Genomic DNA, 20,053 nt, shown 5'->3' with positions numbered 1-20,053 from the left:
ACTGTGAGGGACCGCTCAGGGACTGGATGCTCCCTGACTGGTGCCCACAGGCCTGATTTCCACGCCTCCCCATTCCTCCTAGCCCTAAGGCTGCCTCAGCTTTCTAAACACAATTTTTCTTTCTCTAATGCCTTCCTGTGCTTTACTTCATACTCTAAGCAGGAGTACACAGTTTTGATTGTCTTTATTCTAGAATTAAGAACAATAAGTTGGAAGTGCTGCTAGAGTTTGTCATTTTGAACTTGAAGCAACTGCAAAAAGTAGAGAAGCTTTCGCTGCAGCTTTTCAGTTAATTTGAAGTCTCCTTCCTCTTCACTCAGTTTCAGCATATCTGTTGATTTTCCTCTGCTGTCATCTTTTAAGCTTCATCACTTGTCTATGGATCTGTAAAAAACCCCTGTCAACCCAGCGCAAATTTACTAGCCTTTGTATTTTCCCTCCTCTGGAAAAGCTGAAGCTCCTGTGATCTTCTCCTGTGATCTAGACTTTGATTCCCCTCTTGGCTCTGGCTAAGAGCAGAACAAATGGAATTTATTACCTGCTAGTAAGATCTGCTAGCAAAGGTCGCAGTTAGAGCTAAGCATAAGGCTTCTCTCCCTCCGCCGAATACACATCTTTGTGTCTAGGCCTGGCGATTTCCAGGAGCACCTGGAAGCTACTGCCAAGGACAAAAGTCTCACTCTTGCTGGTTTTGACACGGAGTTCTTGGTAGGATTTTGATCTACCTCTACAGTCATCTACAGGAACTGGATTTTTAGATACAAAGTGCCTTCAAGCAACATTTCTAAGCATAGTGGGCAAGGAAGTCCAGATACTAATGAGTTGTGGTTGGTTTTAACTCTGTGGAACATCTGGTACAATATCCCACAACGTGTTATTTTTGACTCTTTCAGGCGTTTAAAACTTAGGCTTATTCTTGTCAACACTTTTCTTTCCTCCCTTCAGAAATCTGCATGCCCAGGTACTCAATTCTTTCTCAGTTTGTTGACAAGCTACCTGTCAGACAATACTTGTCTCTTGACCCAGAGATGGGCAACTGTCACCATTAGATGGGCAACTGTCACCATTAGATGGGCAACCACCAATCACCATTATGCCACCGGATGTGGCATACACACGTGATCAGGGTCCAAGAAGAAAAAAGTTTTCTTTATTCTGCCTGTTCTCCAGCTTATACACTCTTAACAAAGCGTGATCTTAAGTCACTGACTACACCACAAGAACTTCTTATATCCATTGGTGCAAAGCAATTAACGTCAATAGAATTGGCAAAAGTTTTACAGAAATTTATAAGGCAAGTATACACATCTACTTAGGCACTAGTCTAGCTTACGAAAATTTCATCTCTCTTTTCTAATCGGTTTCCATGCTGACGGCCTTGTCTTCTTCCTTGCTATGGATACACTGAAAACCCATCAATTGGGATGTCTTCTATGAACTCAGCTTTGCTTGCAGGCCAGCTGTCAAGCCCCTCCATAGGTCAGCACGCACCCGCGTGCTCGAGAAGTGACTGCAGCCTAAAATACTCCTGGAAATTTATTATCTTTGCTTCTTTTCCCCCCTAAATGGCATTGAAGAAGTGAGACTTTTCAGAACCAGCTAGCATGCCACCTAGAAGAAGCAGACTTTTGCTTTCAGTCAAAGCTTTTGGGACCAAAAGGCGCGTTTGCTTGGATTCCTTGGATGCCGCTTGGGTTGGCCCATTTTCTGAGTTCCCCTGGGATGCCTTGAGCACTGCCTTATGGACTGGGAGGACATTTTCTGCTGCTTTATGAGTGAGGAGAACTTCCCAGGCTTTTCTTTTGCATCAGCTGTACAGAAGGTTGCCTTGCTGGGCACAAGGAAGCCATAGAACAGCTGCTATTGTGAGGTCAAGGGAGCGGTGCCACGTCACAGTGCTGTCAGCACAGCGTTGCCCCGGGGCACGCAAGGCCTGCTTGTCCAGAGCGGCTCTTCTGCTGGCTCCCTGCAGGAGGATCCTTGTGCTCAAGGAGTTCTCAGCAGACGGCCTGCACCCCGAGAGGAGTCTGGTCTTTGCCTTGGCTGGCATCCAGTGTGCAAACCCGCACAGCGCTGCCAAAATGATCGGGCAGGTCTGTGCCACGGTTTGCACGGTCTTTTCTGTTGTCTATTCTGGCTACTACCTGACCCAGCTGACTCGTAAGTAAAGGTTTCTCCTGGGGCTGGCATCACCCGGCTTTTGCTTGACTCTGCTCTTCATGCCGCAGCAGTGACCGGGTTTATTTGGGAACAAAATGGCCATGAAGATGCCACCGCTTTGGTCAATGTCCTGCCAGCAGCATCAGCTAAAAAGGGGGCATCTGTGTACTGGGGGGCGGGTGCAGAGTATTTGCCCTGCAACCTGCAGCGGTTGCCTTCCCTCCCCGAGAGAGTGCGCGGCACTGGAGTCTGTCATTTCCCGCGCTTGCTGCTTCAAGCAAGACAAGCTGCTGATTGCAGACTCGGAGGGGAGATGCTCAGAAGTACTGCTAGCAACTCAGTGGCTCTCTCCAGGAGCGAAGGAAAGCGCCTTTCGCTACAACATTGCCCCTTAGAGGCCTTGGCTGCGTGACTTGACCCTTTGATGGTGTGCCAAGGCTGCGATTGCCTTGGCTCTGCAGCACAAAGTCCAGTGCAGGGAGGGTTTGCTGCTGAGCCCAGCAGCTGTTCCTGGGCTGCTTCAGCAGGGAGCTGCCACAGGGAAGGGGCCCTTTGGGGAAGCTTTGCTGGGCTACCATCTTCAGCCAAGGCATGGGATTTAGGGCATGCCTTTTAAAAGAATCTACATCTAAAATGCAGGAAAGAGAAGAGGAAAATGCTGCTTGAGCTGTTGGGCACAAGGGAAGCTCAGAGTGTTGAAGAGCAAGGGGCATTTCCAGCAGCGTCTTTCTATTTCTCTCTTGGCAAAAGAGGCCCAAATGTAGACAGAGCCTACTCTAGCGTCCTTGTTGTTCTCTTGCCTGCTGTGGGAAAGAGCTGTTGCTCCTGGAGGCCTGTTGGGAAAGGGAAATGCTCTGTGTTGGGACTGCCTTGTGCTGCGGGAGTGGCCAGCACAGGCACTTTTCTAAGGGCCTCTGGTTCCTTTTCCCTTGCTCGCTGCAGGTCACCTGACACGCGGCTGGAGGCAAGCCTGGCCTTTGGTGAGTGGCAAAGGAAGCTGGGATGTTGCTGGCGTGTGACAATGGGGCGGCAATTCTGCCAGCTTGGCCTCTTGCAGTCCAGTGTGGAGTGCCAGCGTGGGAGGCTGAAAGAAAGGCCAAGTGCCCCGTGGCATCAGCAGTAGCAAAGGGAGCACTGGCTGTTTGCTGATTTTGCAGGGAAGAGCCTTTCAAGAGATGAAAGGCAAATGGGACAGCTGCAAGGCATCTTGCTGCTTCTAGGCAGCAGGGAAGCTCAAATGCACAGCAAGATGGGAGTAGCACCTCATTCAGCCAACTTCCTGGGCTTTCCATGACTCAGAGTCCCACTTGTATCAAAGTCTACCATTTCCCCTTCTTCTGGGTCCTTTCCCAGCTCAACAGAAAGCAGCTCCTGAGGGATTGCCTTTTGCCCATCTGTCTCACTTCTGTCTGTCTGCAGGCCTCAACAGCAGGGTCAGCAGCTCCTCTGGCTGCCTCTGGCATTGAGGAAGAGGCTGAAGAGGAGCAAAAGAGCATCAAGCCTCCAGCTGCTCTCCCTGCACAGCCTGAGCTTGCAGAGCCGGTAAGTGGCAGTGAGCTTGGCACTGCCTTTGGTGCAGGGCCAGGCTTCCAGTTTTGGAGCAGCCCTTGTTGCTCGTGGCTGAAGATGCTGGCGGCTGTGTGCCTGCCGGGACCTAGTGCTGCTTCAGGCAAGCCAGGGAGCCCTGGCCAATGGGGTCTGAAGTTTGGCATTTAAGCTGGGATGCTGAGAGGGCCCGAGAATGTCTCCTGGCATCAGACAGGAGGCAGCATTCAATGATTCTCAGTGTAGCAGTCAGCCCCGTGTGCCCATTGTCAGTGCAGGCTGCCTGTGGTCAGCGGACGGAGCGGCCCAAAGACGCAGTTGCCGGCCTCAGGGGACCTGGCAGACACTGGCCCCTGGAAGGGACCTGCCCTCTCCATGGACTAATTAGCTTCAGGCTGTGCTTCACTTCCAGCCGCTCAGAGCAGCCTTTGCAGAGGAGAATCCTTGGCAGCCCTACATTGTGAAGGGCGCGTGGGTCTGGGCAGGGCAGGAAGGCGTCTCCGAAGGGCCGCTCCCTAAAGGCTGCCATGGACAGGGGCAATGCGTGAGAAGGATCAGAGAAGGGCCATGCTGCGGGCTTCTGAGCAGACCACTGCATGCCAGCTGCGGGCTGATTTCATTGCCCAGGGAAAGACAGGAGGAGGAAAGCAACAAGGCTCTGGGGAACTGCTCTGATCTCTTTCTGGATCTTGGCAGCCCCATGGATCCCTTGTTGCCAGTGTCTTGCAGAAAAGCTGAAAACATGGAGCATGGAGGTGGCCCTGAGGGGCTGGATCCAAGTAGCCTTTGGGCTTTTGCCAAAGTTGCCTTTGAGAAGGGGACATGGGAAAGGCCCCAGCTGGAGAGGCCTGGCGGTGGCTGACAGCACCTTCCCAAGGCCTTGCTTTGGCCGTGCACTCGGCGGAGCATGATGTGTGCCAGGCACCCTTCTGACGGGCAATCCTTTCTGGTCCCAGCTCAACACAGGCTCTGCAATTCAACCTGGTGCCGCTGGACCAGCGTGGCCTGCAGCAGCCAGCTCGCCCCCCGCTGCTGGCACTTCCTGCAGCAGCGCAGCCCAGCAGCCCGAGATGAGGCAGGAGCAGGGCCGGAAGACATTGAGTAAGTCGGCTGCATTTCTTGTCTGCCAGAGCAGTGTGTTGTGTGCGTGTCTGGGTGTAGGCTGTGCCAGAAGTTGCCCCTCGCTCCCAGAGGCGCTTAGGCCTCTCGGCAGAAGCCGTTGTTGTGCTTTGAGGCAGCGCGGCAGCGCTCAGGGACTTCCTGCTGCCTGTGAGGGCGGCTGGGCCTGGCTTGGCTCTGCCTGGGCTGCCTTGTGTGCCAAAGACAAAAGCAGAGATTGTTTCTGCTTGAGCAGAAGGCTGGCACCTAGCAAGTGACTAGGCCCCAGGGAGCTCTCTGGCCCCAGCTGTTTTCGGGCTCCCGTTCTTACACCTCCTCTGGCTCAGACACTTTGTGGCCCTGGCAGTGGACCTGCCAGTGATGGTGGCTGTGACTGCAGAGGCTGCAAAGGCCCTTGGTGACCTCTTAGGGCCCTCTTCTTAAGGTCTCATCATTTTGGCTTATGGCATGGGATGCTGCGCTTGAAAGAAATCAAGGCCTTCTTGGAAAGGCCACCTGATGAAAGGTGGAGAAGATGGCCCTCCCACTTGCTGGTCTCAGCAGCTGGAAGCCAGGGGACCGCAAAGGGCCCAGAGCTGCCGGCAGCGGGGCTGCCTTTGGGAGGGTGTGGGGAGCGGCGTCTCTGTGTGCGAGTGAGCGCCCTGCGCTGCTTTTGTCTTTCAGGGAGCATTGTGAGTCCGGGCCAGCCAATGAGCAAATACACGGCATTTGAAGAACTGGGACGAGGGTAAGCGTGGCCTCGGCTCCTTTTACAAAAGTGTGGGCCAGGTCTTTGGCTGGTGCAAGATCAAGCGTGAAGTCAGGCAAGCTCCAATCACGGTCAGGCTCTGGCTTTACCTCCTGTCGCCTGCCTGGACTGCTGGGGCAGAGCAATCCGAAGGCCTCATCAAAGACAAGTTGATGCTGGCATTGTCTTGCTTGCAGCAAGGAGGAGCAGGAGCTGGGAAGCCCTCTGCCCCTGCAGCTTTCTGGCCTGAAAGAGCACCTTGCCATTCAAGAAATGTCAGATTCTCAAGGACAGTCTTCTGACTCTCATTGTTCTCACTCTTTTGACACACACATGCATGCACACCCGCACAAGGAGGACTGTTCCCCTTAGGTTTGGAAATAACCTGGCTGGGCGTGCGCCTTGGAGATTTCCAGCGGCCCTCGGTCTTCATGCTGCACCTTAGTGTTCCCTTGGACAGGCTGCCCCGCAGGGCAGAGGGCTCACGGGCCGACGTGCTGTTGGCCGAAGAGACGCCGCAGCCAGGCATTTTCTAAGGAAGGCGTGCAGGCAGCCTGGGGAGATCTGCTGCCTAGGCTTGATTTCAGTGCCAAGGGATAAAGGGCTCTTTCTGCTGCTTTTGTCTTTCCAGGGGCTTTGGAGCTGTTTATAAAGCCCTTGACACCAGCAGCGGACAACAGGTAAAGTGCCAACAGCCCCATGCCATTTTGCAGCTCTCCGCTGCTGTGAGCCCTGCCTGGAGGTTTGGGTGGCAGCTCCATGTCTGCAGCAGAGGCTGTTCCTCTGAAGTACACTCTAGGCTCAGGGGGCAGAATGCATTTGGGATGGCCTTTGGTGCTTCTGCTAAGCTCTGCTGTCTAGTGACAAGGCCCTTTGGCCCAGCCCGCTGCCTCATTGCAGCAGCACTCGCTCCGTGCTGCTTGTGATCTCGAGCAGGGGGCGTCTTCTCAAGGTAAATGGTGGCCAATGTCATTTCAGGTGGCAATCAAGATCATGTCGCTTGAGGAGGAGATGTCCGAGGAGCTGGCTGCCAATGAAATCCTGGCCATGAGGGACAACAGGAGTCCCAATATCGTTACCTACTTAGACAGGTTGGCGTATTCTCCTGTCAATGGAGCTTTAGCTAGTGCAAGCCCGAAGAGACGATGCCCTTTGGTCACGGGCAGAGAAGGGAGCTGGTGGTGATTTCTCTGCTGGTCTCCAGAGCGTGGCAGGAGGTGGAGCTGGTGATCATGAATCTCGTGTGGCACACGTAGTTTGGAGAGCAGTTGCAAAAACCTGGCTCGGGCCCTCGGCTGACTGAGGCTGGGCCCATTGCTGTCTCTCCATGCCGTGGTTTTCTTCTTTCAGCTACCTGGTGGATGCGGAGCTCTGGCTGGCCATGGAGTTCATGGACGGCGGCACCTTGTTTGATGTGCTCAGCGCAGTGTACCCGGAGGAAGGACAGATAGGCGCTGTCTGTCGGGAGGTGAGGGATCCCGCTTGTGCTTCCCCAAGCCTGCCCAGGATGCTGCTTGCCAGCTGGAGGTTAAGGACAGCCGGGATTTCTTGCTCTCACCTTTCTTTTGCTGCTGCTGCTGCTGCTGCTGTCACCACACACAGGAGAAGAGCGAGCATGGGAAGTGAACTGCCTGCCACTGTCCCCGCACTCCTCAGGCTCTGTTCTTGCACTCTTCCATCCTGTCTGTCCTCTGGCGCTGGTGCTGGCTCACTCGCTTGGGTTCACTTGCTTCCTCTTCTTAGCTTTGCCTGGGAATGTTAGCCTGGAGCCTGTCTGTCTGTCCTACATTCCTTGCCACGGGAAGGCAGCATGCAGGCGGCAGAATTTCCAGCTAAGGCCAAAGAGCCGTCCTCAGCTGCAAAGGATAGCATTGCAGCCCGCATGGCGACGGATTCTGGAACAGCTCTAAGGTGCTGCTTCCTCCTCTGCTGCCACTAGGCTTCCCCAAAAATCTTTGCCGTGCCGCCTCCCAGCCAAAGGTGACGCGCTTCCTACCCAAGGCCGGCGGAACTTTTGGGAGCCCAGATGCCTTCGCTTGGAATCGAGAAAAAAACTTCCAAGAGTGTTGAAGCAGCAAGCTCTTCTTCGTGACAGCACCATGATGCTGTGCCCTCGCTCACAATTCCCTGAGAAAGCCGTCAATCCCGTTGAGCTCTTTCCTTTCTGGTGGGATGAAATCCCATCCTGTACGTTAACTTTCCCTCCCTCCTTTTTCTCTCTCAGTGCCTGCAAGGACTGCATTTCCTTCATTCCCGCCAAGTCATCCACAGAGACATCAAAAGCAACAACGTCCTTGTGGGCATGGATGGATCTGTCAAGTTGGGTGGGTATCCCTGCTGGGCTGCAGCATTTGCAGCACCTGCCGTGCGCTTGCATTTCGGTGACTGCCACTTGGGCAGAAGCGCCGCTTGGCCAGTGCGTGAATGGTGAGGGTGTTGTGGAAGTGGCTGATGCCTTCTTTGCCTGGCTCCAGGCACGTGGAAGGAGAGCTCAGCTGCTTTTTCAGCTCGATTCAGCATGGCCTGGTCAGGCTTGGAGTGGGCAATGGTTTTGGCCGCTTTGCCAGTGGGAGCTGGCTTTGACAGGCTTTGTTTTTGGCCTCAGGTGACTTTGGCCTCTGTGCTCAGCTCAGCCCTGAGCGCAGCAAGCGCAGCTCCAGCGTCGGCACTCCCAGCTGGATGGCACCGGAGGTGGTGAGAGGAGAAGCCTACGGCCCCAAAGTGGACATCTGGTCCCTGGGCATCATGGGGCTGGAAATGGTGGAAGGGGAAGCTCCTTACGAGCGGGAAGCCCGTCTCAGGGTAAGGTGCAGCTTAGCAAGAGGGCTCTGTGTGGAGAGAGCTGATGTGGCTAGCAAAGGAGCAGGTGCAGTGTCCTCTTGCATCCATGTGCTGTAGGTTTTTGAACTGATAGAAAGGAACGGGCCCCCAAAACTGCAGAACCCCAGGCACCACTCGGCTCTCCTGCGCGACTTCCTCCGCTGCTGCCTGCAGGCAGACGAGGACAGGCGCTGGTCTGCCCAGGAACTCCTGCAGGTAAGAAAAAGCAAAGGGGCAAAAAGCCCTGTCAGCTGAGGACACCTGCATGAAGGCATGAGGAGGAGTGTGGGCCACGTGGCGCAGGCAGCTGCCAGCACAGGAAGGCGCAGGGGGACATGCTGCCCTCGGTGCTCTTTGTGTGTCTTCCTGGTAGCCAGGGAATCCTGCCTGAGCCCGTGAGGATGGGACCCTGGAAAGTAAGAGTTCCTTTCTTTGTTCTTTTTCCTCTGGGCAGCATCCCTTTGTTACCTCCGGCAATCCTGCCTCCAGCCTGGCTGCTCTGATCACCTCAGCCAAGCAAGTGCAGGAAGACTGGAGAGGAGACACCTGCGCCTGAGGAGGCCCTTATGCCCCGCCAGCCGAGAGGAGGGAAAAGGGGATGTGTCATCTTTGGGCAGAGCTCCAGCCATCCCCCGCGTATTAAGAGGAGCTGTGCCATAGATAGGAAATATGATTTTTTTTTTTTCGTATTTGCTCAGTTTAGGTGTTTGGTTAGGTTAGGTAAGGTAAGGTAAGGTAAGGTAAGGTAAGGTAAGGTTAGGTTAGGTTAGGTTAGGTTAGGTTTGGTTAGGTTAGGTTTGGTTAGGTGTGTGCTAGGTTCAATTTAAAGCTCTGTTGTTTTTTCTTTCTCAAAGAGATGAAAGTTTAAAAGAATTAGGAGATATAGGGATCAACATTGAAGGGCTATGGAACATAGATAGCTTAGATAATAGAGGATTGTTTAGCTTAGAATAGAGTGTTGTTAATTTAGGCAAGCTCTGAGGTATCTTTGAAGTAGAAATGAAAGAATTGTCATAAGAAGAATTAAGCTGTGAGAGGAAAAGCTGGGCTGCAGCCAAACTGGAGCCTGCAGGCGCTCCAAGCTGTCAGCCTGAACAGGCCACCTGCAGGACAGAAGGATGAAGATGGAGAAGTAGCGAGGGGATCCTTTGTTTCAGCCCGAGTGAGAATAAAAGTCTAAAATATCCAGAGTGTTGTAAGACTCCCTTCCTTGCCAGGCTGTAGCTAAGTGGACGGTCCCCTTCAGAGGCCCAAAGAACATAGTGAGGTAAGCAGCTTTGCTTGCCTGAAGCGTGGAATGCCCGCGGGAAGCTGCCAGACTTGCGGGTAATGAACGCCAGGTAATGAGCTCCCATTCAGGACAACACCAGGAGGCAGATGTGCACTCCTTTCTGGGCCTCTTGTCGTGAAGATGTCAGGGTGATCAGCGGGAATGACCATTTTGTTCCCAGCCTCCTCTCACTATGTCACCTATGGGATGGAATGGCATTCTCATAGCGGCATCTGGCCCTTCCTCCCGGCTTCTCTTTTCCCCCCTTTTCAGCCCAGAGCCCCCGGGACCATCTGGGCCAGCCTGATCCCCCACGGCTGTGTGCAACCACCAGGGCCTCCTGCACAGCCCCATTGCCACTCTGCTGCCTCCTTGGCCTTTTCCCACATCTGGGCCAGCCGGCTCTTGCCAGCTGTTGGGCACACACACACACAGAGCATACCGCACCTGTCAGGGAGCAATTTGATGCAGGAGCCCCTGCTAAGCACGGCTCACCAGCCCGGCACTTTTCCCACCGAGCTGTGGCTCCATTTGGACTCCATCTGCAGGGATACCCACTGTGAGGGACCGCTCAGGGACTGGATGCTCCCTGACTGGTGCCCACAGGCCTGATTTCCACGCCTCCCCATTCCTCCTAGCCCTAAGGCTGCCTCAGCTTTCTAAACACAATTTTTCTTTCTCTAATGCCTTCCTGTGCTTTACTTCATACTCTAAGCAGGAGTACACAGTTTTGATTGTCTTTATTCTAGAATTAAGAACAATAAGTTGGAAGTGCTGCTAGAGTTTGTCATTTTGAACTTGAAGCAACTGCAAAAAGTAGAGAAGCTTTCGCTGCAGCTTTTCAGTTAATTTGAAGTCTCCTTCCTCTTCACTCAGTTTCAGCATATCTGTTGATTTTCCTCTGCTGTCATCTTTTAAGCTTCATCACTTGTCTATGGATCTGTAAAAAACCCCTGTCAACCCAGCGCAAATTTACTAGCCTTTGTATTTTCCCTCCTCTGGAAAAGCTGAAGCTCCTGTGATCTTCTCCTGTGATCTAGACTTTGATTCCCCTCTTGGCTCTGGCTAAGAGCAGAACAAATGGAATTTATTACCTGCTAGTAAGATCTGCTAGCAAAGGTCGCAGTTAGAGCTAAGCATAAGGCTTCTCTCCCTCCGCTGAATACACATCTTTGTGTCTAGGCCTGGCGATTTCCAGGAGCACCTGGAAGCTACTGCCAAGGACAAAAGTCTCACTCTTGCTGGTTTTGACACGGAGTTCTTGGTAGGATTTTGATCTACATCTACAGTCATCTACAGGAACTGGATTTTTAGATACAAAGTGCCTTCAAGCAACATTTCTAAGCATAGTGGGCAAGGAAGTCCAGATACTAATGAGTTGTGGTTGGTTTTAACTCTGTGGAACATCTGGTACAATATCCCACAACGTGTTATTTTTGACTCTTTCAGGCGTTTAAAACTTAGGCTTATTCTTGTCAACACTTTTCTTTCCTCCCTTCAGAAATCTGCATGCCCAGGTACTCAATTCTTTCTCAGTTTGTTGACAAGCTACCTGTCAGACAATACTTGTCTCTTGACCCAGAGATGGGCAACTGTCACCATTAGGCCGGACGTGGCATACACACGTGATCAGGGTCCAAGAAGAAAAAAGTTTTCTTTATTCTGCCTGTTCTCCAGCTTATACACTCTTAACAAAGCGTGATCTTAAGTCACTGACTACACCACAAGAACTTCTTATATCCATTGGTGCAAGGCAATTAACGTCAATAGAATTGGCAAAAGTTTTACAGAAATTTATAAGGCAAGTATACACATCTACTTAGGCACTAGTCTAGCTTACGAAAATTTCATCTCTCTTTTCTAATCGGTTTCCATGCTGACGGCCTTGTCTTCTTCCTTGCTATGGATACACTGAAAACCCATCAATTGGGATGTCTTCTATGAACTCAGCTTTGCTTGCAGGCCAGCTGTCAAGCCCCTCCATAGGTCAGCACGCACCCGCGTGCTTGAGAAGTGACTGCAGCCTAAAATACTCCTGGAAATTTATTATCTTTGCTTCTTTTCCCCCCTAAATGGCATTGAAGAAGTGAGACTTTTCAGAACCAGCTAGCATGCCACCTAGAAGAAGCAGACTTTTGCTTTCAGTCAAAGCTTTTGGGACCAAAAGGCGCGTTTGCTTGGATTCCTTGGATGCCGCTTGGGTTGGCCCATTTTCTGAGTTCCCCTGGGATGCCTTGAGCACTGCCTTATGGACTGGGAGGACATTTTCTGCTGCTTTATGAGTGAGGAGAACTTCCCAGGCTTTTCTTTTGCATCAGCTGTACAGAAGGTTGCCTTGCTGGGCACAAGGAAGCCATAGAACAGCTGCTATTGTGAGGTCAGGGGAGCGGTGCCACGTCACAGTGCTGTCAGCACAGCGTTGCCCCGGTGCACGCAAGGCCTGCTTGTCCAGAGCGGCTCTTCTGCTGGCTCCCTGCAGGAGGATCCTTGTGCTCAAGGAGTTCTCAGCAGACGGCCTGCACCCCGAGAGGAGTCTGGTCTTTGCCTTGGCTGGCATCCAGTGTGCAAACCCGCACAGCGCTGCCAAAATGATCGGGCAGGTCTGTGCCACGGTTTGCACGGTCTTTTCTGTTGTCTATTCTGGCTACTACCTGACCCAGCTGACTCGTAAGTAAAGGTTTCTCCTGGGGCTGGCATCACCCGGCTTTTGCTTGACTCTGCTCTTCATGCTGCAGCAGTGACCGGGTTTATTTGGGAACAAAATGGCCATGAAGATGCCACCGCTTTGGTCAATGTCCTGCCAGCAGCATCAGCTAAAAAGGGGGCATCTGTGTACTGGGGGGCGGGTGCAGAGTATTTGCCCTGCAACCTGCAGCGGTTGCCTTCCCTCCCCGAGAGAGTGCGCGGCACTGGAGTCTGTCATTTCCCGCGCTTGCTGCTTCAAGCAAGACAAGCTGCTGATTGCAGACTCGGAGGGGAGATGCTCAGAAGTACTGCTAGCAACTCAGTGGCTCTCTCCAGGAGCGAAGGAAAGCGCCTTTCGCTACAACATTGCCCCTTAGAGGCCTTGGCTGCGTGACTTGACCCTTTGATGGTGTGCCAAGGCTGCGATTGCCTTGGCTCTGCAGCACAAAGTCCAGTGCAGGGAGGGTTTGCTGCTGAGCCCAGCAGCTGTTCCTGGGCTGCTTCAGCAGGGAGCTGCCACAGGGAAGGGGCCCTTTGGGGAAGCTTTGCTGGGCTACCATCTTCAGCCAAGGCATGGGATTTAGGGCATGCCTTTTAAAAGAATCTACATCTAAAATGCAGGAAAGAGAAGAGGAAAATGCTGCTTGAGCTGTTGGGCACAAGGGAAGCTCAGAGTGTTGAAGAGCAAGGGGCATTTCCAGCAGCGTCTTTCTATTTCTCTCTTGGCAAAAGAGGCCCAAATGTAGACAGAGCCTACTCTAGCGTCCTTGTTGTTCTCTTGCCTGCTGTGGGAAAGAGCTGTTGCTCCTGGAGGCCTGTTGGGAAAGGGAAATGCTCTGTGTTGGGACTGCCTTGTGCTGCGGGAGTGGCCAGCACAGGCACTTTTCTAAGGGCCTCTGGTTCCTTTTCCCTTGCTCGCTGCAGGTCACCTGACACGCGGCTGGAGGCAAGCCTGGCCTTTGGTGAGTGGCAAAGGAAGCTGGGACGTTGCTGGCGTGTGACAATGGGGCGGCAATTCTGCCAGCTTGGCCTCTTGCGGTCCAGTGTGGAGTGCCAGCGTGGGAGGCTGAAAGAAAGGCCAAGTGCCCCGTGGCATCAGCAGTAGCAAAGGGAGCACTGGCTGTTTGCTGATTTTGCAGGGAAGAGCCTTTCAAGAGATGAAAGGCAAATGGGACAGCTGCAAGGCATCTTGCTGCTTCTAGGCAGCAGGGAAGCTCAAATGCACAGCAAGATGGGAGTAGCACCTCATTCAGCCAACTTCCTGGGCTTTCCATGACTCAGAGTCCCACTTGTATCAAAGTCTACCATTTCCCCTTCTTCTGGGTCCTTTCCCAGCTCAACAGAAAGCAGCTCCTGAGGGATTGCCTTTTGCCCATCTGTCTCACTTCTGTCTGTCTGCAGGCCTCAACAGCAGGGTCAGCAGCTCCTCTGGCTGCCTCTGGCATTGAGGAAGAGGCTGAAGAGGAGCAAAAGAGCATCAAGCCTCCAGCTGCTCTCCCTGCACAGCCTGAGCTTGCAGAGCCGGTAAGTGGCAGTGAGCTTGGCACTGCCTTTGGTGCAGGGCCAGGCTTCCAGTTTTGGAGCAGCCCTTGTTGCTCGTGGCTGAAGATGCTGGCGGCTGTGTGCCTGCCGGGACCTAGTGCTGCTTCAGGCAAGCCAGGGAGCCCTGGCCAATGGGGTCTGAAGTTTGGCATTTAAGCTGGGATGCTGAGAGGGCCCGAGAATGTCTCCTGGCATCAGACAGGAGGCAGCATTCAATGATTCTCAGTGTAGCAGTCAGCCCCGTGTGCCCATTGTCAGTGCAGGCTGCCTGTGGTCAGCGGACGGAGCGGCCCAAAGACGCAGTTGCCGGCCTCAGGGGACCTGGCAGACACTGGCCCCTGGAAGGGACCTGCCCTCTCCATGGACTAATTAGCTTCAGGCTGTGCTTCACTTCCAGCCGCTCAGAGCAGCCTTTGCAGAGGAGAATCCTTGGCAGCCCTACATTGTGAAGGGCGCGTGGGTCTGGGCAGGGCAGGAAGGCGTCTCCGAAGGGCCGCTCCCTAAAGGCTGCCATGGACAGGGGCAATGCGTGAGAAGGATCAGAGAAGGGCCATGCTGCGGGCTTCTGAGCAGACCACTGCATGCCAGCTGCGGGCTGATTTCATTGCCCAGGGAAAGACAGGAGGAGGAAAGCAACAAGGCTCTGGGGAACTGCTCTGATCTCTTTCTGGATCTTGGCAGCCCCATGGATCCCTTGTTGCCAGTGTCTTGCAGAAAAGCTGAAAACATGGAGCATGGAGGTGGCCCTGAGGGGCTGGATCCAAGTAGCCTTTGGGCTTTTGCCAAAGTTGCCTTTGAGAAGGGGACATGGGAAAGGCCCCAGCTGGAGAGGCCTGGCGGTGGCTGACAGCACCTTCCCAAGGCCTTGCTTTGGCCGTGCACTCGGCGGAGCATGATGTGTGCCAGGCACCCTTCTGACGGGCAATCCTTTCTGGTCCCAGCTCAACACAGGCTCTGCAATTCAACCTGGTGCCGCTGGACCAGCGTGGCCTGCAGCAGCCAGCTCGCCCCCCGCTGCTGGCACTTCCTGCAGCAGCGCAGCCCAGCAGCCCGAGATGAGGCAGGAGCAGGGCCGGAAGACATTGAGTAAGTCGGCTGCATTTCTTGTCTGCCAGAGCAGTGTGTTGTGTGCGTGTCTGGGTGTAGGCTGTGCCAGAAGTTGCCCCTCGCTCCCAGAGGCGCTTAGGCCTCTCGGCAGAAGCCGTTGTTGTGCTTTGAGGCAGCGCGGCAGCGCTCAGGGACTTCCTGCTGCCTGTGAGGGCGGCTGGGCCTGGCTTGGCTCTGCCTGGGCTGCCTTGTGTGCCAAAGACAAAAGCAGAGATTGTTTCTGCTTGAGCAGAAGGCTGGCACCTAGCAAGTGACTAGGCCCCAGGGAGCTCTCTGGCCCCAGCTGTTTTCGGGCTCCCGTTCTTACACCTCCTCTGGCTCAGACACTTTGTGGCCCTGGCAGTGGACCTGCCAGTGATGGTGGCTGTGACTGCAGAGGCTGCAAAGGCCCTTGGTGACCTCTTAGGGCCCTCTTCTTAAGGTCTCATCATTTTGGCTTATGGCATGGGATGCTGCGCTTGAAAGAAATCAAGGCCTTCTTGGAAAGGCCACCTGATGAAAGGTGGAGAAGATGGCCCTCCCACTTGCTGGTCTCAGCAGCTGGAAGCCAGGGGACCGCAAAGGGCCCAGAGCTGCCGGCAGCGGGGCTGCCTTTGGGAGGGTGTGGGGAGCGGCGTCTCTGTGTGCGAGTGAGCGCCCTGCGCTGCTTTTGTCTTTCAGGGAGCATTGTGAGTCCGGGCCAGCCAATGAGCAAATACACGGCATTTGAAGAACTGGGACGAGGGTAAGCGTGGCCTCGGCTCCTTTTACAAAAGTGTGGGCCAGGTCTTTGGCTGGTGCAAGATCAAGCGTGAAGTCAGGCAAGCTCCAATCACGGTCAGGCTCTGGCTTTACCTCCTGTCGCCTGCCTGGACTGCTGGGGCAGAGCAATCCGAAGGCCTCATCAAAGACAAGTTGATGCTGGCATTGTCTTGCTTGCAGCAAGGAGGAGCAGGAGCTGGGAAGCCCTCTGCCCCTGCAGCTTTCTGGCCTGAAAGAGCACCTTGCCATTCAAGAAATGTCAGATTCTCAAGGACAGTCTTCTGACTCTCATTGTTCTCACTCTTTTGACACACACATGCATGCACACCCGCACAAGGAGGACTGTTCCCCTTAGGTTTGGAAATAACCTGGCTGGGCGTGCGCCTTGGAGATTTCCAGCGGCCCTCGGTCTTCATGCTGCACCTTAGTGTTCCCTTGGACAGGCTGCCCCGCAGGGCAGAGGGCTCACGGGCCGACGTGCTGTTGGCCGAAGAGACGCCGCAGCCAGGCATTTTCTAAGGAAGGCGTGCAGGCAGCCTGGGGAGATTGCTGCCTCGGCTTGATTTCAGTGCCAAGGGATAAAGGGCTCTTTCTGCTGCTTTTGTCTTTCCAGGGGCTTTGGAGCTGTTTATAAAGCCCTTGACACCAGCAGCGGACAACAGGTAAAGTGCCAACAGCCCCATGCCATTTTGCAGCTCTGGAGCGCTTTCCCCGCTGCTGTGAGCCCTGCCTGGAGGTTTGGGTGGCAGCTCCATGTCTGCAGCAGAGGCTGTTCCTCTGAAGTACACTCTAGGCTCAGGGGCAGAATGCATTTGGGATGGCCTTTGGTGCTTCTGCTAAGCTCTGCTGTCTAGTGACAAGGCCCTTTGGCCCAGCCCGCTGCCTCATTGCAGCAGCACTCGCTCCGTGCTGCTTGTGATCTCGAGCAGGGGGCGTCTTCTCAAGGTAAATGGTGGCCAATGTCATTTCAGGTGGCAATCAAGATCATGTCGCTTGAGGAGGAGATGTCCGAGGAGCTGGCTGCCAATGAAATCCTGGCCATGAGGGACAACAGGAGTCCCAATATCGTTACCTACTTAGACAGGTTGGCGTATTCTCCTGTCAATGGAGCTTTAGCTAGTGCAAGCCCGAAGAGACGATGCCCTTTGGTCACGGGCAGAGAAGGGAGCTGGTGGTGATTTCTCTGCTGGTCTCCAGAGCGTGGCAGGAGGTGGAGCTGGTGATCATGAATCTCGTGTGGCACACGTAGTTTGGAGAGCAGTTGCAAAAACCTGGCTCGGGCCCTCGGCTGACTGAGGCTGGGCCCATTGCTGTCTCTCCATGCCGTGGTTTTCTTCTTTCAGCTACCTGGTGGATGCGGAGCTCTGGCTGGCCATGGAGTTCATGGACGGCGGCACCTTGTTTGATGTGCTCAGCGCAGTGTACCCGGAGGAAGGACAGATAGGCGCTGTCTGTCGGGAGGTGAGGGATCCCGCTTGTGCTTCCCCAAGCCTGCCCAGGATGCTGCTTGCCAGCTGGAGGTTAAGGACAGCAGGGATTTCTTGCTCTCACCTTTCTTTTGCTGCTGCTGCTGCTGCTGCTGTCACCACACACAGGAGAAGAGCGAGCATGGGAAGTGAACTGCCTGCCACTGTCCCCGCACTCCTCAGGCTCTGTTCTTGCACTCTTCCATCCTGTCTGTCCTCTGGCGCTGGTGCTGGCTCACTCGCTTGGGTTCACTTGCTTCCTCTTCTTAGCTTTGCCTGGGAATGTTAGCCTGGAGCCTGTCTGTCTGTCCTACATTCCTTGCCACGGGAAGGCAGCATGCAGGCGGCAGAATTTCCAGCTAAGGCCAAAGAGCCGTCCTCAGCTGCAAAGGATAGCATTGCAGCCTGCATGGCGACGGATTCTGGAACAGCTCTAAGGTGCTGCTTCCTCCTCTGCTGCCACTAGGCTTCCCCAAAAATCTTTGCCGTGCCGCCTCCCAGCCAAAGGTGACGCGCTTCCTACCCAAGGCCGGCGGAACTTTTGGGAGCCCGGATGCCTTCGCTTGGAATCGAGAAAAAAACTTCCAAGAGTGTTGAAGCAGCAAGCTCTTCTTCGTGACAGCACCATGATGCTGTGCCCTCGCTCACAATTCCCTGAGAAAGCCGTCAATCCCGTTGAGCTCTTTCCTTTCTGGTGGGATGAAATCCCATCCTGTACGTTAACTTTCCCTCCCTCCTTTTTCTCTCTCAGTGCCTGCAAGGACTGCATTTCCTTCATTCCCGCCAAGTCATCCACAGAGACATCAAAAGCAACAACGTCCTTGTGGGCATGGATGGATCTGTCAAGTTGGGTGGGTATCCCTGCTGGGCTGCAGCATTTGCAGCACCTGCCGTGCGCTTGCATTTCGGTGACTGCCACTTGGGCAGAAGCGCCGCTTGGCCAGTGCGTGAATGGTGAGGGTGTTGTGGAAGTGGCTGATGCCTTCTTTGCCTGGCTCCAGGCACGTGGAAGGAGAGCTCAGCTGCTTTTTCAGCTCGATTCAGCATGGCCTGGTCAGGCTTGGAGTGGGCAATGGTTTTGGCCGCTTTGCCAGTGGGAGCTGGCTTTGACAGGCTTTGTTTTTGGCCTCAGGTGACTTTGGCCTCTGTGCTCAGCTCAGCCCTGAGCGCAGCAAGCGCAGCTCCAGCGTCGGCACTCCCAGCTGGATGGCACCGGAGGTGGTGAGAGGAGAAGCCTACGGCCCCAAAGTGGACATCTGGTCCCTGGGCATCATGGGGCTGGAAATGGTGGAAGGGGAAGCTCCTTACGAGCGGGAAGCCCGTCTCAGGGTAAGGTGCAGCTTAGCAAGAGGGCTCTGTGTGGAGAGAGCTGATGTGGCTAGCAAAGGAGCAGGTGCAGTGTCCTCTTGCATCCATGTGCTGTAGGTTTTTGAACTGATAGAAAGGAACGGGCCCCCAAAACTGCAGAACCCCAGGCACCACTCGGCTCTCCTGCGCGACTTCCTCCGCTGCTGCCTGCAGGCAGACGAGGACAGGCGCTGGTCTGCCCAGGAACTCCTGCAGGTAAGAAAAAGCAAAGGGGCAAAAAAGCCCTGTCAGCTGAGGACACCTGCATGAAGGCACTAGGAGGAGTGTGGGCCACGTGGCGCAGGCAGCTGCCAGCACAGGAAGGCGCAGGGGGACATGCTGCCCTCGGTGCTCTTTGTGTGTCTTCCTGGTAGCCAGGGAATCCTGCCTGAGCCCGTGAGGATGGGACCCTGGAAAGTAAGAGTTCCTTTCTTTGTTCTTTTTCCTCTGGGCAGCATCCCTTTGTTACCTCCGGCGATCCTGCCTCCAGCCTGGCTGCTCTGATCACCTCAGCCAAGCAAGTGCAGGAAGACTGGAGAGGAGACACCTGCGCCTGAGGAGGCCCTTATGCCCCGCCAGCCGAGAGGAGGGAAAAGGGGATGTGTCATCTTTGGGCAGAGCTCCAGCCATCCCCCGCGTATTAAGAGGAGCTGTGCCATAGATAGGAAATATGATTTTTTTTTTTCGTATTTGCTCAGTTTAGGTGTTTGGTTAGGTTAGGTAAGGTAAGGTAAGGTAAGGTAAGGTAAGATTAGGTTAGGTTAGGTTAGGTTTGGTTAGGTTAGGTTTGGTTAGGTGTGTGCTAGGTTCAATTTAAAGCTCTGTTGTTTTTTCTTTCTCAAAGAGATGAAAGTTTAAAAGAATTAGGAGATATAGGGATCAACATTGAAGGGCTATGCAACGTAGATAGCTTAGATAATAGAGGATTGTTTAGCTTAGAATAGAGTGTTGTTAATTTAGGCAAGCTCTGAGGTATCTTTGAAGTAGAAATGAAAGAATTGTCATAAGAAGAATTAAGCTGTGAGAGGAAAAGCTGGGCTGCAGCCGAACTGGAGCCTGCAGGCGCTCCAAGCTGTCAGCCTGAACAGACCACCTGCAGGACAGAAGGAAGAAGATGGAGAAGTAGCGAGGGGATCCTTTGTTTCAGCCCGAGTGAGAATAAAAGTCTAAAATATCCAGAGTGTTGTAAGACTCCCTTCCTTGCCAGGCTGTAGCTAAGTGGACGGTCCCCTTCAGAGGCCCAAAGAACATAGTGAGGTAAGCAGCTTTGCTTGCCTGAAGCGTGGAATGCCCGTGGGAAGCTGCGAGACTTGCGGGTAATGAACGCCAGGTAATGAGCTCCCATTCAGGACAACACCAGGAGGCAGATGTGCACTCCTTTCTGGGCCTCTTGTTGTGAAGATGTCAGGGTGATCAGCGTGAATCACCATTTTGTTCCCAGCCTCCTCTCACTATGTCACTTATGGGATGGAATGGCATTCTTATAGCGGCATCTGGCCCTTCCTCCCTTCTTTTCCCCCCTCC

At 54.0% G+C, this 20,053-nt stretch overlaps 1 protein-coding gene across 1 annotated transcript; it reads left to right on the top strand.

Moving 5' to 3' along the window:
• The first annotated feature begins 2,081 nt into the window (after window positions 1–2,081).
• LOC139604261 (serine/threonine-protein kinase PAK 3-like) lies at window positions 2,082–19,086 on the top strand. Its single transcript, XM_071455355.1, has 13 exons — window positions 2,082–2,160; window positions 3,103–3,140; window positions 3,580–3,702; window positions 5,111–5,126; window positions 14,820–14,954; window positions 15,636–15,699; window positions 16,330–16,378; window positions 16,688–16,800; window positions 17,060–17,177; window positions 17,934–18,033; window positions 18,315–18,511; window positions 18,608–18,745; window positions 18,985–19,086. The coding sequence occupies exons 1-13, from the start codon at window positions 2,082–2,084 to the stop codon at window positions 19,084–19,086; spliced, it is 1,272 nt and encodes a 423-aa protein (XP_071311456.1).
• Window positions 19,087–20,053: the final 967 nt, after the last annotated feature.

The sequence above is a fragment of the Agelaius tricolor genome, unplaced genomic scaffold (genome assembly GCF_023055355.1).
Source record: "Agelaius tricolor isolate 1412-34295 unplaced genomic scaffold, bAgeTri1.0.p SCAF_48, whole genome shotgun sequence".
Lineage (NCBI taxonomy): Eukaryota > Metazoa > Chordata > Aves > Passeriformes > Icteridae > Agelaius > Agelaius tricolor.
Note: the sequence above shows the minus strand (reverse complement) of the source record. Positions and strands in the feature narration are given on the sequence as shown.